The 17,699-nt window shown below is 46.6% G+C and overlaps 1 protein-coding gene across 1 annotated transcript in view; it reads right to left on the bottom strand.

Annotated features, from left to right (window-relative positions):
* Positions 1–17,699, bottom strand: part of LOC126262207 (venom dipeptidyl peptidase 4-like) — a 425,317-nt gene that overhangs the window by 95,766 nt on the left and 311,852 nt on the right. Inside the window, exon 9 of the mRNA XM_049958631.1 lies at positions 6,790–6,925. Within this exon, the coding sequence (XP_049814588.1) occupies positions 6,790–6,925 (136 nt within the window). The remainder of the gene's footprint in view (positions 1–6,789; positions 6,926–17,699) is intronic.

Genomic DNA, 17,699 nt, shown 5'->3' with positions numbered 1-17,699 from the left:
GCGTTGCGACATTGCAAGGACTTACTAGGGAGTGTGCGTTTGAATGCGAATGTGGACTTCCTTATTCAGATACTATGGTGCGTGATGCAATAGCACAGACCGTTTCTGATGTTCGCATACGGGAACAGATTTTGAAACTAGTTAATCCCTCCCTTCAACAAGTGATAGACATATTGGATAGGCAAGACACACTTGACTTTGCTCAGGACTCATTTGCAACTTCGCCGGCAGTGTGTCACATTAACCGGCCCGCCGGGCCCGCTGCACGGGACGCTCAGCGGCCCTCGCGCCCGTCAGCGCAGCGGCAGCCTAGCTCGCAAACACGTGCGCCGCGTAAGCACGCTAATGCAGTGAAATCATGCCCGCGGTGTGCAACTAGACATTCGCGTGAAAATTGCCCGTCACGACAAGCTATTTGCTTTTACTGTCATAAGAAAGGACATGTCCAAAGTGTTTGCCAGAAAAAGCTCAGATCAGACACTCACACCAATTCCAGGCCCTTTGATTCGCGCCGGAATCGAACCAAGGAAACTCAGGCTCGTGAACCTTCGCCCATGGATATTCATGTAGTTCATTCCACCCCGTCCGGTGACAGTGTTCATTCCACAAAAAGTGTGCGTCGACGTCGACGGAAGTCCCGTCACGTCGCACGTGATTCTTTCCCAGTGTCTGTTCCAGTTGCACAACACAGTCGCTTTTGTCGTCAGCAGGACAATAAACTTTTTGTAGACTTAGACTTTGCAGGCAACGTGATTCCATTCCAGCTCGATACCGGAGCTGCAGTTTCATTGCTCAATCACGACACGTACAACCAACTGGGCAAACCTCCGTTGCGTGCCGCAAATGTTCAGCTCAATAGTTACTCAGGCCAGAAAATACCAGTGTTAGGACAGTGCAGCCTTCTTGCAACATACAAGGGACAAACAAAACTTGTGTCATTTTACGTTCTTCGTTCTTCTACTGCAGTGAACTTGTTTGGTTTAGATTTATTTCAGTTGTTTAACTTGTCTATAGTAAATCAGGTCCTCTCAGTGATTCAGACTGTGCCTTCCGCCAGTGTTTCTAGTCTATGTGAAGAATTTGCGGACATTTTTGCACCGGGCCTTGGTTGCGCTAAGAACTATGAAGCACATTTGGAACCGAAAGCAAACGCGCAACCGAAGTTTTTCAGAGCGCGCAATGTTCCCCACGCATTGCGTGATGAGGTCGCAAGAACATTAAACGATTTAGAATCTCAAGGTGTAATTGAACGTGTGCAGGCTTCTCTCTGGGCCTCACCCTTAGTAATTTTGCCAAAACCTTCCGGAAAATTGCGACTTTGTATGAACTTCAAAGCAACTGTGAATCCACAACTAGTAACTGCTACTTTTCCTTTGCCCCGCCCGGAAGATCTTTTTGACAAACTGTGCCCGGGAAAATATTTTTCAAAGTTGGACCTAGCAGATGCGTACTTGCAAATACCTGTGGAGGAAGAATCCCAGCGCGTCTTGGTGGTAAACACGCATCTTGGCTTGTATCGCTTCAAAAGACTGCCTTTCGGGTGTGCAACTGCCCCTGCATTGTTTCAGCAATATTTACAAAGTACACTCCTGGAAATGGAAAAAAGAACACATTGACACCGGTGTGTCAGACCCACCATACTTGCTCCGGACACTGCGAGAGGGCTGTACAAGCAATGATCACACTCACGGCACAGCGGACACACCAGGAACCGCGGTGTTGGCCGTCGAATGGCGCTAGCTGCGCAGCATTTGTGCACCGCCGCCGTCAGTGTCAGCCAGTTTGCCGTGGCATACGGAGCTCCATCGCAGTCTTTAACACTGGTAGCATGCCGCGACAGCGTGGACGTGAACCGTATGTGCAGTTGACGGACTTTGAGCGAGGGCGTATAGTGGGCATGCGGGAGGCTGGGTGGACGTACCGCCGAATTGCTCAACACGTGGGGCGTGAGGTCTCCACAGTACATCGATGTTGTCGCCAGTGGTCGGCGGAAGGTGCACGTGCCCGTCGACCTGGGACCGGACCGCAGCGACGCACAGATGCACGCCAAGACCGTAGGATCCTACGCAGTGCCGTAGGGGACCGCACCGCCACTTCCCAGCAAATTAGGGACACTGTTGCTCCTGGGGTATCGGCGAGGACCATTCGCAACCGTCTCCATGAAGCTGGGCTACGGTCCCGCACACCGTTAGGCCGTCTTCCGCTCACGCCCCAACATCGTGCAGCCCGCCTCCAGTGGTGTCGCGACAGGCGTGAATGGAGGGACGAATAATGGAGACGTGTCGTCTTCAGCGATGAGAGTCACTTCTGCCTTGGTGCCAATGATGGTCGTATGCGTGTTTGGCGCCGTGCAGGTGAGCGCCACAATCAGGACTGCATACGACCGAAGCACACAGGGCCAACACCCGGCATCATGGTGTGGGGAGCGATCTCCTACACTGGCCGTACACCACTGGTGATCGTCGAGGGGACACTGAATAGTGCACGGTACATCCAAACCGTCATCGAACCCATCGTTCTACCATTCCTAGACCGGCAAGGGAACTTGCTGTTCCAACAGGACAATGCACGTCCGCATGTATCCCGTGCCACCCAACGTGCTCTAGAAGGTGTAAGTCAACTACCCTGGCCAGCAAGATCTCCGGATCTGTCCCCCATTGAGCATGTTTGGGACTGGATGAAGCATCGTCTCACGCGGTCTGCACGTCCAGCACGAACGCTGGTCCAACTGAGGCGCCAGGTGGAAATGGCATGGCAAGCCGTTCCACAGGACTACATCCAGCATCTCTACGATCGTCTCCATGGGAGAACAGCAGCCTGCATTGCTGCGAAAGGTGGATATACACTGTACTAGTGCCGACATTGTGCATGCTCTGTTGCCTGTGGCTATGTGCCTGTGGTTCTGTCAGTGTGATCATGTGATGTATCTGACCCCAGGAATGTGTCAATAAAGTTTCCCCTTCCTGGGACAATGAATTCACGGTGTTCTTATTTCAATTTCCAGGAGTGTATTTGTGCGTCGGTCCCTACTGCTGCGAACTATCTGGACGATATTGTGATCTCCGGAAAGACAGAAGCCGAACATTTGCAAAATCTCCTAACATTATTTCAGGTCTTGCGACAAAATGGTCTTCGCTTGAGGAAGGACAAATGTGTGTTTTTTGCTCGGGATTTACCCTACCTGGGCCATATCCTCAATGCCCAAGGACTACATCCGAGTCCAGAGCACCTCCGTGCCATACAGGATTTGCCGTCACCGCAGAACTTGAAACAGCTGCAAAGTGTGTTGGGGAAAATTAATTACTACCATAAATATGTTCCCCATGCCTCTTCCATTTCAGCTCCGCTTCATCGCTTACGCCGTAAAGGTGTTCCGTTCGTCTGGACGACGGAATGCGAACGCGCCTTTCGCCAGTTGAAATCGGCGTTGCTTTCACGTACTTGCCTTACGCCGTTCGATCCCCAGAAACCCCTTTTGTTGATGGTAGATGCATCGGATTTCGGGATCGGTGCTGTGCTTGCGCACAAAGATGGATCGCATGATCGGCCTATTGCCTTTGCGTCAAAATTGCTCTCATCTGCGCAAAGAAATTCTTCACAGATAGAGAAAGAGGCTTTAGCTCTCGTGTTTGGTGTTACTAAGTTTCACGATTTCTTGTATGGTCGTCACTTTACCATCATCACGGACCACAAACCTTTGACATCGCTTTTTCATCCGAACAAGCCGGTACCTCCGCGTACGGTGCAGAAATTCATTCGCTGGTCTCTTTTCCTCTCGCAGTACCGCTACGATATCTTGTATCGGTCCACTGCTCAGCACGGAAACGCTGATGCGTTGTCCCGTTTGCCTGTTGCTGAGGATAAAGTATTTGATTCTTCCGAACTTGCTTGCATGTTCATTGATGCGGAAACCGATGACGTGGTCGCATCGTTTCCGATTGATTTTCGTCGTGTTGCTACAGCCACGGCTGCTGACCCTGTCCTTGCTCCCGTTTTGCGTTTTGTTGCTACGCAATGGCCCTTGTCCAAGTCACGGATCGAGGATCCGCTGGTTCGCCGATTTTTTGCTCACAAGGAGAGACTTTTTGTACGACGTGGTGTTTTGTTGTTGCGTTCTGATAATGATCAGTCCCGAGTCGTGGTCCCACGTTAGTTACAGTCCTCTGTCTTACGGCTTCTTCACCACGGACATTGAGGTATAGTGCGTACGAAACAACTTGCTCGTCAGCACTGTACTTGGTTCGGAATCGATGCTGCGATTACGAATATGTGCTCCTCTTGCGTGGCGTGTGCCGAACAACAATCCGCACCGCCGCAGAAATTCTTTGCATGGCCGAAAGCCACTTCCCCTTGGCAACGCTTGCACATCGATTTTGCTGGTCCATTCTGGAATGCTCGTTGGTTGGTTGTGGTCGATGCTTTCAGTAATTTTCCTTTTGTTGTCCGGATGTCTTCCACGACGTCTTCTGCCACAATCCAAGCCTTGTCTGCTATCTTTTGCATTGAAGGTCTTCCGCAGACTATTGTTTCCGACAATGGCCCACAATTCATGTCCGCAGAATTTCAGTCCTTCTGCAAGGCCAATGGTATTCAACAACTGACGTCCGCGCCGTTTTCGCCTCAGTCAAACGGTGCCGCGGAACGATTGGTCCGGACTTTCAAGTCACAGATGTTGAAATTGAAAGAGTCGCATTCTCGGGAGGACGCATTATTGCTCTTTTTGTCCTCGTATCGCTTTCAGCCCCGCGATGGTCGCTCGCCGGCTGAGTTGCTCCATGGTCGTTCTCATCGAACCTTGATGTCTTTGCTGCATCCGCCGCATCAGGTTCCTGTGCAGCGGCAGGCTCCTGCTTTTGCTCCTGGCGACGTTGTCTTCTATCGCACCTATCGCGGTTCACGGCGTTGGCTCGCAGGGCGCATTCTTCGCTGCCTCAGCCGCGCGATGTATTTGGTTTTGGGGGCCTCTGGTGAGGTGCGTCGGCATCTCAATCAGCTGCGCCTCTGTCGTCGCCCGGGTTCTGCCGCTCCCCGTCTGCTTTCAGCGACGGAGCCGTCAGGTCAGCACCCTGGGGACCCATCTACTGGCTCGCCTCATCCCCAGGTGTTACCGACGCTGCCTTCCGTTTTGCCTCATGGCGTCGCGCCGCCGCCGCAGCCGCCGCAGCCGCCTCCGGCGCCGCCCGCAGTGGACGCTTCGCTGCAGCCGCCACGCGTCTCCCTGGGTCACGCGCCGCCGATCGCTTCCCGTGACCAGCTGTCCTCCGCCATGGAACTCTTGCCCGCTCCGGACCAGATGTCGTCATCGCGCGTCAGATTCTCCGACCACATGGAGGTCGACCCTTCGGCCCCTCCTGTCTCTTTACGGGCGCATACACCGCATGTTGACGTGCACCCTGGACTAGGTTTTCAGGCGTTTCCTAGCTCCCCTCAGACCGAATGGCCGGGTGCGGGTGGCACAGCCTCGCCTGTTGTTAGGCTCCCCACCTCATCGCATACGTCAACATGGGGTCCTCCCCACGGCGGGCGGAAGCCTTATCTCACGACCGTTCGCCGATTTGCGGGGGAGGAATGTGGTGTCACAGCCAGACACCACACGTGCTAGGTGGTAGCTTAAATCGGCCGCGGTCCTGTAGTACATGTCGGACCCGCGTGTCGCCACTGTGTGATCGCAAACCTAGCGCCACCACAAGGCAGGTCTCGAGAGACTGACTCGAACTCAGCCCAGTTGTACGGACGACAGAGCTAGCGACTAGACGTACGAAGCCTTTCTCTCTCATTAGCCGAGAGACAGAATAGCCTTCAGCTAAGTTAATGGCTACGAACTAGCAAGGCGCCATTAGCCTTACAGTGATTGTAATTAAAGTCTCCTTTGTGCGATGTACCACAATGATTGATTAAAGATAAGTATTATACCAGCTAAGTACTTTTCTTCATAGCATTAATTACGTATCCTGTTCCAGTACTTCACGCCCGTCTGCGGTAGTCTAGCGTGCCTTTTAAGCCACCTCTATCTACAAGGTGTTGGCCCCGCTGCCGACACATCAATACTATACTATGGTGCTGCTTCTCTTTGCGCATGCGTCGTTCGCAACTGGCAACACAGCAGTCTCCCGCGTCTGGGCGGGCATGCGCGAGCCGCCAAGATAAAAGAATTTAACTATAGATCACTTACAGTTGTGTCATTTCGTTACTCCTCGGACAGTTAGTCGCTTTGCTAGCGGGGACAGAGATTGATATTGTCAAAAGCTAGGTATTTGTAAGAGAATCAAACCTAGAAAGGTAATGCAACCAACTACGGCGTAAATCTGTGAGGAACAACAAAAAAGGCGAAACCAGAAATTCCATTACAGTTTTTGGTCTTTCATGTGACTTTGAAATCGGCCCCAGCGGGTTGATTTGGGGAAGGACACCAAACAGCGAAATCATCGGTCCCGCCGGATTAGGGAAGGACAGGGCAGGAAGTCGGCCGTGCCCTTTCAAAGGAACCATCCCAGCAATTGCCTGAAGCGATTTAGGGAAATTACGAAAAACCTAAATCAGGATGGCTGGACGCGGGTTTGAACTGTCGTCCTCCCGAATGCGAATATAACAGGTCCGTATACTACTGCTGTATGATTGAACGGTTCGAAGACTCTGTAAGATATATATTCAGAGATCAAGATTTGTTGCAATGGTTAATTTTGGGCCAGCACGTTTGTACATGCTTGCATGTAACATTTGATGCTGCTTGTAGGCATCCAGTAAGGACGCATTGCGAAAATAAAGAATTTGTAGGGACGTCGAACTCACCTGCCGGCCGTGCATACGTTTGGTGTCGCTTTCGGTGTTGTAGGAGACAAACTGCCGCACGTTGGACACACGGTTCTTCCAGGATACCATCAGAGTGTTGTCGTCAGCCCAGCTGACGTCCTCAGGACTGCACTCCCTGTAATGTAGAAGTCAAACTATTACCATCCATCCATGTTGAAGTAATACTTGCTCGACAATCGCCACAACCTAATGCACGTTTGAAGTAGCCAAGTTGTTTCTATTTCGTCTGCATAGGCATAGTTGACGTGGTACGGCTACCAATGCTATATCAAAATGGTCAGTTCACAATTTTTTGTAATTTTTGTTTATGGGGATTAGGCCGTGGTCCAAGGGATATTTCTCTGCCTGACGTTTCGTCTTCCAATCCTGGAAACATCATCAGTGGCATAGTTGACGTGGTACGGCTACCAATGCTATATCAAAATGGTCAGTTCACAATTTTTTGTAATTTTTGTTTATGGGGATTAGGCCGTGATAGAACACCTACAGCGCCTCTCGATGTTGAATAAACAAAAAAAAAACCAAAATTAGCTCCCATGTCCTTAAAATATCAATTCACAAAATGACCCAAGTCCGTCCACAAGTAGTAATTACGAAAAATAAATAAAAAACAAATAGAGGGAAATATCTTGTATAGAAAGCAAAAGAAAAGGAAAATTTAATTATAAATTTTAGAAACATGGGAAGGGGGAAAAACAGTAGAAAATATTAAAATATTAGTTATTCCAATAGGTAAGAAAATCAATATTATAGTCATAGAACGTAGGTCTGGGACACCAAAGATAGTGTTTATTAAAGTATAAATAGCCATACGTTGTAATTACGATACTCCAGTCTCTAGTCTGTTCTAGTTCGGAGGTTATTTAGGACGTACAGCTTTAGAGAACAACAATTGGGACTTTATTAAACGGGGATCAAGAATAGATCGTGACGAGATTGTTTTTGAGGACTGTCAATTCAAGACTTTAATTTGGACATTTATCAGATTACATAAACGGGAATGTGAATAGCAATCTCTTTGGCTTTGATGTCAATTCGTGTGAATATTTAAACGCTTTACTGAATTGAGAATTTTAACCGGATTCGGACTTTGAATTGTGATAGTGGGAAACTTTAACTTCACGCGACTAGTGATCATAGTTAATGACAGTTTGCCGATATTAAATAGAAATAACTTATTTACCGAAAGTGACAGGGTATTATCTAACATCTCTGATGCTAGCGGGAATCCTACTTAGACATCTAATTAAAGGACTTCTTTGAATGAGATCGTATGAGTGAACCTATCTATTAATAATTCTTGTCAATAAACTGACGTTGTTAATTTGAAACATATAAACTGACGTTGTTAATTTGAAACATAATACAAGTGCTGAACATTAATTTAACTTAGATTAATAAACGTTAAGGTTACCTGATCTACGCCAAGAAGAAACTAGCGATTCGTAACAAACAATGGAACGAAAGATTAAAGTATCATCGTCTGTAAACAATGGTAGTAAAGCTACTAAAGATTTTTTCCTCTCAGAGTTGGGAAAACTATACGTGTAGTGACCCACGGTTAACAGTGGGTTTTAAAAGTAATCAAACTGATACTTAGCCGGGACAATATTAAATAAAAATAAAACCCTTCAATGACAGTCAATATGCAAAAAATAAAATCAAATTTTCACCTATTAGACGAAAAAGTGAAAACAGAAAAAGGGCTGCTACAGTGGCTACAACGACTCAGAAAGCAGTTACAGTCTCAAACAACAATTTATATGTATCCACGCAAAGGTCAGTTTGTGACAGCTGCAAAAGATCGCGGAGTTGCGCTGACGTGTGTTATTGGAGTTTGTAGCGGTGAAGAGTTGGAGTTGTTGACTTCGTTTAGCAGTAAGTCCTGTAACTTGTTTAATTCCAATCCTTCTTCTCTTATGTTAAAATTATTTTTGTGCCCTGTGGAATTTCTGTGGCCTCTCTCTGTACTTGCCAGCATAATAGTGATAGCGTCTTGGTAAAACCATACTACCGGCGAAACGAATTTGATGGTTCCCTGGTCCCACTGCATGATCTGCTACTGTCGATTTATCCTTGTTGACCAGGCGACAATAGCTCTTGTGTGTCTTAAAGAAGGTTCTAATGTTACATTTATAATAGCCATCGACGAAATATGCCAAAGGCCTTGGCGCAGTGGTAACACTGGTTCCTGTCCGATCGCCGAAGTTAACATTTGGATGGCTGACCATCCGGTCTGCCGAGCGCTGTTGGCAAGCGGGGTGCACTCAGCCCTTGTGAGGCAAACTGAGGAGCTGCTTGACTGAGAAGTAGCGGCTCCGGTCTCGTAAACTGACACACGGCCGGGAGAGTGGTGTGACGCCTGTGGTCTGAGGATGACACGATGGCCGGATGGTACCGTTGGGCCTTCATGGCCTGTTCGGGCGGAGTTTTATCGACGCAAATACTGGCCGTCGCGAAGGCCTGCATTGTACCGGGTGTCCCACATAAAACCCGTTAAGCCTCACATACCGCTTAATCATTTGTCGAATCGCTTTCACAGTGACAACACTGTGTCGAAAGTTGGCTACACTGCATTTTATCGGAAAGTTGATTGCAGCTTATTCGTGCGTCAGTTGTTGTGAGAAGCTCGTATTGTTGAGCTGTTACAGAAATGGGGCAGTTTGCATTAGAACAGCGAACTGATATTGTGGAGTGTTACATACAAATTGGTTCCGTCAAGGGACATAAAGAAATGTTTCAAGCGAAGTATCCTGGTAGGAACCTCCCCACGCCCAGCACTGTTCATGATCAGTACAAGAAATGGAGGGCTATGGAACCGTTCAGAATGTTCAGAGGAACATGCGACCGGCAGTGAGTACCCCTGTAACCATAGAAAGAATTCGTATGGACATTACAAGAAGTCCCCGCAAGTCGATAAGAAGGTTGTCACAGCAGGTTGGTGTATCCCGTAGACCGTGTACTAAAAGATATGAAATTAAAATCCTGTTGTGTGAGTATGGTACGAGAGATGAAATGTATCAAGAAAAAAAAAATTCATTACTGTATCTGGCTGTTAACAAGCTAACGGTTACTTGGATCCCCTCCTTTACTTCATGTCACATGAGACCTGGTTTCATTTGTCAGGTTATTTGAAATCTCAGAATTGCAGATATTGATCGCAAGACAACACAAATATTCTGCATGAAGAACCTCTCCATTTACAGAAGGTAGATGTTTCGCATGCGTTTTCCAGTACGCGCTTTATTGACCCCATATTTTTCAGGAAGTAGGTACACGGATCAACCATGCCTAGGCGGTACCGCGATTCGATCGTGTCCGTATTGTTACTTTTGCCAGGAAGGGCTCTCAACAAGGGAACTGTCCAGGCTTCTCAGGTCAGATCGATGTTTTTCGGGCATGGAGGAGATACAGAGAGACAGGAACTGTCATTGAGATGCCTCGCTCATGCCGCCCATGGCAACTACTGCAGTGGATGACCGCTACCTACGGATTATGGCTCGGAGGAACCCTGACAGCAACGCCACCATGGAGAATAATGCTATTGGTGCAGTCACAAGACGTCGTGTTACGGCTCAAACTGTGCGCAATAGGCTGCATGATGCGCAACTTCACTCCCGACGTCGATGGCCAGGTCCATCTTTGCAACCACGACACCGTGCAGCGCGGGGCGTATGCCTTCAACCAGACAATCATTGGAGATGTGTTTGGAGGCAGCCCGGTCAGGCTGAACGCGTTAGACACACTGTCCAACGAGTGCATCAAGGTGGAAGTTCCCTGATGTTGTGGAGTGGCATTATGTGGTCATGGAAGGTGCCGTAACGGCTGTACGATACGTGAATGTCATCCTCCTACCGATAAAGCAACCACATCGGCAGCATACTGGCGAGGCATTCGTCTTAATGGACGACAATTCTCTCCCATCGTGCACATCTTGTGAATGACTTCCTTCAGGATAACGACATCGCTCGACTAGAGTGGCCAGCATGTGCTCCAGACGTGAACCCTATCGAACATGCCTCGGATAGATTGAAAAGGGCTGTTTATGGATCCACCAACCACTCCGAGGGATCTACGCCGAATCGCTGTTGAGGAGTGGGACAATCTGGACCAACAGTGCCTTGATGAACTTGTGGACAGTATGCCACGACGAATACAGGCATGCACCAATGCTAGAGGACGTGCTACTGGGTACCGGTGTGTACAGCAATCTGGACCACGATCTCTGGAGGTCTTTCTGCATGGTTGGAAAAAATGCAATGTGTGGTTTTCACGAACAATAAAAAGGGCGGAAATGATGTTTATGTTGATCTCTATTCCAATTTTCTGTACAGGTCCAGGAACTCTCGGATCCGAGGTGGTGCAAAACGTTTTTGATGTGTGTAGTTTCAGCTCTAGGAGTTTTCGAGCGGTGTTATAGTCCACTGTGAAGGCAGAATTTATAGGCATGCAACGTTTATCCACAAACGGCACTGGGTTCATCAACGCTGCAGTATTATACCCGCCAGGAGTGTAGTCGGTGATTACGCATCACCGCTCTGCAGGTAGAGAAACAATCACAGTAAATGTGTTGAGCTCCATTTACTTGTTCTTTGAGCTCTTTACTGTCAGTGCCAGTCAGACCTTCAACCTCGTACGAGACAACTTAGTGTGTATGTCTAATTTTCAGGGGCTCCATTTTTATGAAAGTCATAGCTGTTCTCCCAATCTCAAAGCTAGATTAAGACGGGACTTGAACATTTCTGAATTTTTCTATTGTTTGGAAATGAAAAATTTTACGATCATTAGTTGTATTCATTCTAGTAGGATATCTTTTCATTTTCCTTGATCTCCTAATTAAGCAAGAGGTGACTATCATCACGGCTAGATACCTCAAATACATTCCTCTAGATGCTGACTGTGAATGGCAGGGCTGTTTTTTATTCATTTATAGGCGTGATATTTCCAATGAGGACACAACATTGCACAACAAAACATAGACACGCCGTATATACACCAAAACACTCGGGATTTGGAACGTTATGAACTCAGAACCAGTTCTGTCTGAAAGAAAGTCGTGAATGAAACTACAAATCTGGCCCGATACTCGGCGAGCTAATATTCTGTGCAGAAGTGTACCAAATATCCTCCTGAGGTCGACAAGCACAGCAGCAACCTGGGCGCCAATGTCTACGGCGCGCTTACTCTGACGGATGGACAGAGTAAGGTGAGATCGCAAGATCTCTGCTTTTGCAGAATCTACGAGATGTAAAGTTACGAGATTGATAACACAGTGAGCGATCTCGTAACGCTGTTTTGTTCTACTTCCGTAGATCGGTGTGTTCATTCTATACAGATGCTCAGCCCGGGGTTCGCTCCGTGCAGTCATCACGTGCTTTTTGAGAGCGCCGTCACTGAACTTGCGTTTTTGTTGTATGCTACGAAAATGGATCAGCGCAACTTGGAGCACCGATACGACGTCAAGTTCTGTGTTAAGCTTATAGAATCTGCGAGCATGACCTTTGAAAAGTGGAAACAGTCTTATAGGGAACATTCCTTATCGAGAGCACACGTCTTTCGCTGATACAAATTATTTTTGGAAGGCCGAGAGGACGAAGATGAAACTCGCTCAGGGAGACCTTCAATCAAAAACCAACGGGAACGTCGAACGCGTGTGTGCCCTTGCGAGATCACACCCACGTTTAACAATAATAATGATGGCTGACTCGTTAAGCACTTCACTGTAACAAGCGAAAGGTTTGTGCCAAAATAGTGCCGAAAAACCTCACAACTGAGCAGAAGGACAATCGAAGAAACGTGTGCGTTGATCTTCTTGAGATGACTGCCAATGACCACGAATGGTTCAGTGGTGTGATCACAGATGATGAATGCTGGATTTCTGAGTACGATCCTGAGACGAACCTGTAAAGTGAGGAGTGGTACTCTGAGAGATCTCCTCGACCAAAAAAGCTCGAATGAGTAAATCAAAGATCAAAGCAATGCTCATTTGCTTTTTTTGCACCAGGGGTATTGTGCTTTTTTGAAAGGCTCAGGAAAAGGGTGAATCTATTGAGACCGGTCGTTGCAGGTAAATGGATACTGCATCACGACAACGCCACATGTCACACGACCACTTCCATCACCGAGTTTTTGACTTCAAAAGGCGTCCTTGTTGCTCCACAGCCCCCTATTCACCTGATCTGAGCCCTTATGACTTTTCTCTTTTCCTGGAACTGATAAATGTCTTAAAAGGGCGTCCTTTTAGTATTCTGGGAAAAAAATCAAAAGAATACGCTAGACATGCTAAAGACCCTATGAGTTGAAACCTCTCAGCGCTGCTACCTGGACTGGGACAACGAATCTGCCGTTTCATAGCTGCCGAAGGGAATTACTTTGGAGGGGACAATATTGTTGTTTGGAAAAAATAAAAAGTTCGGAAGATAACAAAATCAGTCTCTCTCTTCACACACACCTCGTATGTTGATTTTCATACAGGAAATTTTTGATCACCGAAAACGTCCTAATCCATGAGTACAAAACATGTATTCGATGACCCTATTTGACAGGAAGAATGAACTCCGATTCTTTCAAATAGCTTAGTTCCCAAGAGCTGTTGTTGTTGTTGTGGTCTTCAGTCCTGAGACTGGTTTGATGCAGCTCTCCATGCTACTCTATCCTGTGCAAGCTTCTTCATCTCCCAGTACCTACTGCAACCTACATCCTTCTGAATCTGCTTAGTGTATTCATCTCTTGGTCTCCCTCTACGATTTTTACCCTCCACGCTGCCCTCCAATACTAAATTGGTGATCCCTTGATCCCTCAGAACATGTCTACCAACCGATCCCTTCTTCTGGTCGTGCCACAAACTTCTCTTCTCCCCAATCCTATTCAATACTTCCTCATTAGTTATGTGATCTACCCATCTAATCTTCAGCATTCTTCTGTAGCACCACATTTCGAAAGCTTATATTCTCTTCTTGTCCAAACTATTTATCGTCCATGTTTCACTTCCATACATGGCTACACTCCATACAAATACTAAATGAAACGACTTCCTGACACTTAAATCTATACTCGATGTTAACAAATTTCTCTTCTTCAGAAACGCTTTCCTTGCCATTGCCAGTCTCCATTTTATATCCTCTCTACTTCGACCATCATTAGTTATTTTGCTCCCCAAATAGCAAAACTCCTTTACTACTTTAAGTGTCTCATTTCCTAATCTAATTCCCTCAGCATCACCCGACTTAATTCAACTACATTCCATTATCCTTGTTTTGCTTTTGTTGATGTTCATCTTATATCCTCCTTTCAAGACACCATCCATTCCGTTCAACTGCTCTTCCAAGTCCTTTGCTGTCTCTGACAGAATTACGATATCATCGGCGAACCTCAACCTCGTGTAACTGCCATCTGGTTTCTGTACAAATTGTAAATAGCCTTTCGCTTCCTATATTTTACCCCTGCCACCTTCAGAATTTGAAAGAGAGTATTTCAGTCAACATTGTCAAAAGCTTTCTCTAAGTCTACAAATGCTAGAAACGTAGGTTTGCCCTTCCTTAATCTAGCTTCTAAGATAAGTCGTAGGGTCAGTATTGCCTCACGTGTTCCAACATTTCTACGGAATCCAAACTGATCTTCCCCGAGGTCGGCTTCTACTAGTTTTTCCACTCGTCTGTAAAGAATTCGCGTTAGTATTTTGCATTCCATTTCCATAATATTGTCCTCAAGTACATCGTCCTTGAAAAATGGTTCAAATGGCTCTGAGCACTATGGGACTCAACTGCTGAGGTCAGTAGTCCCCTAGAACTTAGAACTAGTTAAACCTAACTAACCTAAGGACATCACAAACATCCATGCCCGAGGCAGGATTCGAACCTGCGACCGTAGCGGTCTTGCGGTTCCAGACTGCAGCGCCTTTAACCGCACGGCCACTTCGGCCGGCACATCGTCCTTGTATAGACCCTCTATATACTCCTTCCGCCTTTCTGCTTTCCCTTCTTTGCTTAGGACTGGGTTTCCATCTGAGCTCTTGATGTTCATACAAGTGGTTCTCTTATCTCCAAAGGTCTCTTTAATTTTCCTGTAGGCAGTATCTATCTTACCCCTAGTGAGGTAAGCCTCTACATCCTTACATTTGTCCTCTAGCCATCCCTGCTTAGCCATTTTGCACTTCCTGTCGATCTCATTTTTGAGACGTTTGTATTCCTTTTTGCCTGCTTCATTTACTGCATTTTTATATTTTCTCCTTTCATCAATTAAATTCAATATTTCTTCTGTTACCCAAGGATTTCTACTAGCCCTCGTCTTTTTACCTACTTGATCGTCTGCTGCCTTCACTACTTCATCCCTCAAAGCTACCCATGCTTCTTCTACCGTATTTTTTTCCCCATTCCTGTCAATTGTTCCCTTATGCTCTCCCTGAAACTCTGTACAACCGCTGGTTCTTTGAGTTTATCCAGGTCCCATCTCCTTAAATTCCCACCTTTTTGCAGTTTCTTCAGTTTTAATCTACAGTTCATAACCAATAGATTGTGGTCACAGTCCACATCTGCCCCTGGAAATGTCCTACAATTTAAAACCTGGTTCCTAAATCTCTGTCTTACCATTATATAATCTATCTTAAACCTGTCAGTATCTCCAGGCTTCTTCCATGTATACAGCCTTCTTTTATGATTCTTAAACCAAGTGTTAGCTATGATTAAGTTATGCACTGTGCAAAATTCTACCAGGCGGCTTCCTCTTTCATTTCTTAGCCCCAATCCATATTCACCTACTACGTTTCCTTCTCTCCCTTTTCCTACTACAGAATTCTAGTCACCCATGACTATTAAATTTTCGTCACCCTTCACTATCTGAATAATTTCTTTTATTTCATCATACATTTCTTCAATTTCTTCGTCATCTGCAGAGCTACTTGGCATATAATCTTGTACTACTGTAGTAGGTGTGGGCTTCGTATCTATCTTGGCCACAATAATGCGTTCACTATGCTGTTTGTAGTAGCTTACCCGCATTCCTATTTTCCTATTCATTATTAAACCTACTCCTGCATTACCCCTATTTGATTTTGTGTTTATAACCCTGTAGTCACCTGACCAGAAGTCTTGTTCCTCCTGCCACCGAACGTCACTAATTCCCACTATATTTAACTTTAACCTATCCATTTCCCTTTTTAAATTTTCTAACCTACCTGCCCGATTAAGGGATCTGAAATTCCACGCTCCGATCCGTAGAACGCCAGTTTTCTTTCTCCTGATAACGACATCCTCTTGAGTAGTCCCCGCCCGGAGATCCGAATGGGGGACTATTTTACCTCCGGAATATTTTACCCAAGAGGACGCCATCATCATTTAATCATACAGTAAAGCTGCTTGCCCTCGGGAAAAATTACGGCCGTAGTTTCCCCTTGCTTTCAGCCGTTCGCAGTACCAGCACAGCAAGGCCGTTTTGGTTATTGTTACAAGGCCAGATCAGTCAATCATCCAGACTGTTGCCCTTGCAACTACTGAAAAGGCTGCTGCCCCTCTTCAGGAACCACACGTTTGTCTGGCCTCTCAACAGATACCCCTCCGTTGTGGTTGCACCTACGGTACGGCCATCTGTATCGCTGAGGCACGCAAGCCTCCCCACCAACGGCAAGGTCCATGGTTCATGGGGGGACGAGCTAGAGCGAAATATCTCTGGTCAACAACGTCAATAACCATCAGTTTTCGTGTATTTCGTGAAAAATGTTGAAAAATATAACAAATTAGTTATCAGTTCATCTTTAAATTGTGTTGCCGTGTGGTTGCGATGTCGGTAAGCGAGTACGGCAGTGTAATCGCAGCAGCGGGGCTGCCTGAAGACAGCCGTTCGCTTTTCCAACGTCTTCGCGGCTGTCGCTCGCGAGGCAAGCGTGTTTACCTTGCTGTTGCAGTTTGTAGCTGTGTACTGTAAATGTATTTGCTTTGTTTTCTTGTTTAGTGCCGTTTTGGAGGTTGAAGATTGATCTTTTTATGTGTAATTTTCGAAGATGGATACTATTTCTCCTAGTGATACGATCAAGTCGTCGTTCAGTTGTGAATGTTCTAAGCCGAGTTCACTTGAAGTTCGTAAGTTTGTCCCTGGAGCGGCAGAAATCCCTTTACATCACATAACTGGAATTCTACTGTCGCAGATTATTGCTGTGGTTTACGTCAAATTATCAGATAGCGAGTGGTGTAATCAAGTTATAGAAAAATGTGGCGGTACGTTAAAATTCAGTCACACGGATGGGAATACTAGTGAGGTAGAAGTGTCGCATGCAGGAATGGGCTTCCGTACTGCCCGCGTGTCTGAGTTGCCTTTTGATATCCCACCTGATCAGAATAGTCGACCGCTTAGTCAATATGGGCGTGTATATTCAGTAACTGACTAGAAGCGGGGTAGCCGTTTTCGTTTGCATCTCCATCTACATCTACGTGATTACTCTGCTGTTCACAATAAAGTGCCGGGCAGAGGGTTCAATGAACCACCTTCAAGCTGTCTCTCTACCGTTCCAGTCTCGAACGGCAAGCGGGAAAAACAAACACTTTAATTTTTCCGTGCGAGCCCTGATTTCTCTTATTTTACCGTGATGATCATTTCTCCCTGTGTAGGTGAGTGCCAAAAGAATGTTTTCGCAATCAGACGAGAAAACTGGTGATTGTGTGTGAAATCTTATGGGACTTAACTGCTAAGGTCATCAATCCCTAAGCTGGCACACTACTTAACCTAAATTATGCTAAGGACAAACACACACACCCATGCCCGAGGGAGAACTCGAACTTCCGCCGGGACCAGCCGCACAGTCCATGACTGCAGCGCCTTAGACCACTCGGCTAATCAAAACTGGTGATTGAAATTTCATGAGAAGACCCCGTCGCAACAAAAACGCCTTTGTTTCAATG

Source organism: Schistocerca nitens, chromosome 6 (assembly GCF_023898315.1).
Source record: "Schistocerca nitens isolate TAMUIC-IGC-003100 chromosome 6, iqSchNite1.1, whole genome shotgun sequence".
In the NCBI taxonomy this organism is placed as follows: Eukaryota; Metazoa; Arthropoda; class Insecta; order Orthoptera; family Acrididae; genus Schistocerca; species Schistocerca nitens.
Note: the sequence above shows the minus strand (reverse complement) of the source record. Positions and strands in the feature narration are given on the sequence as shown.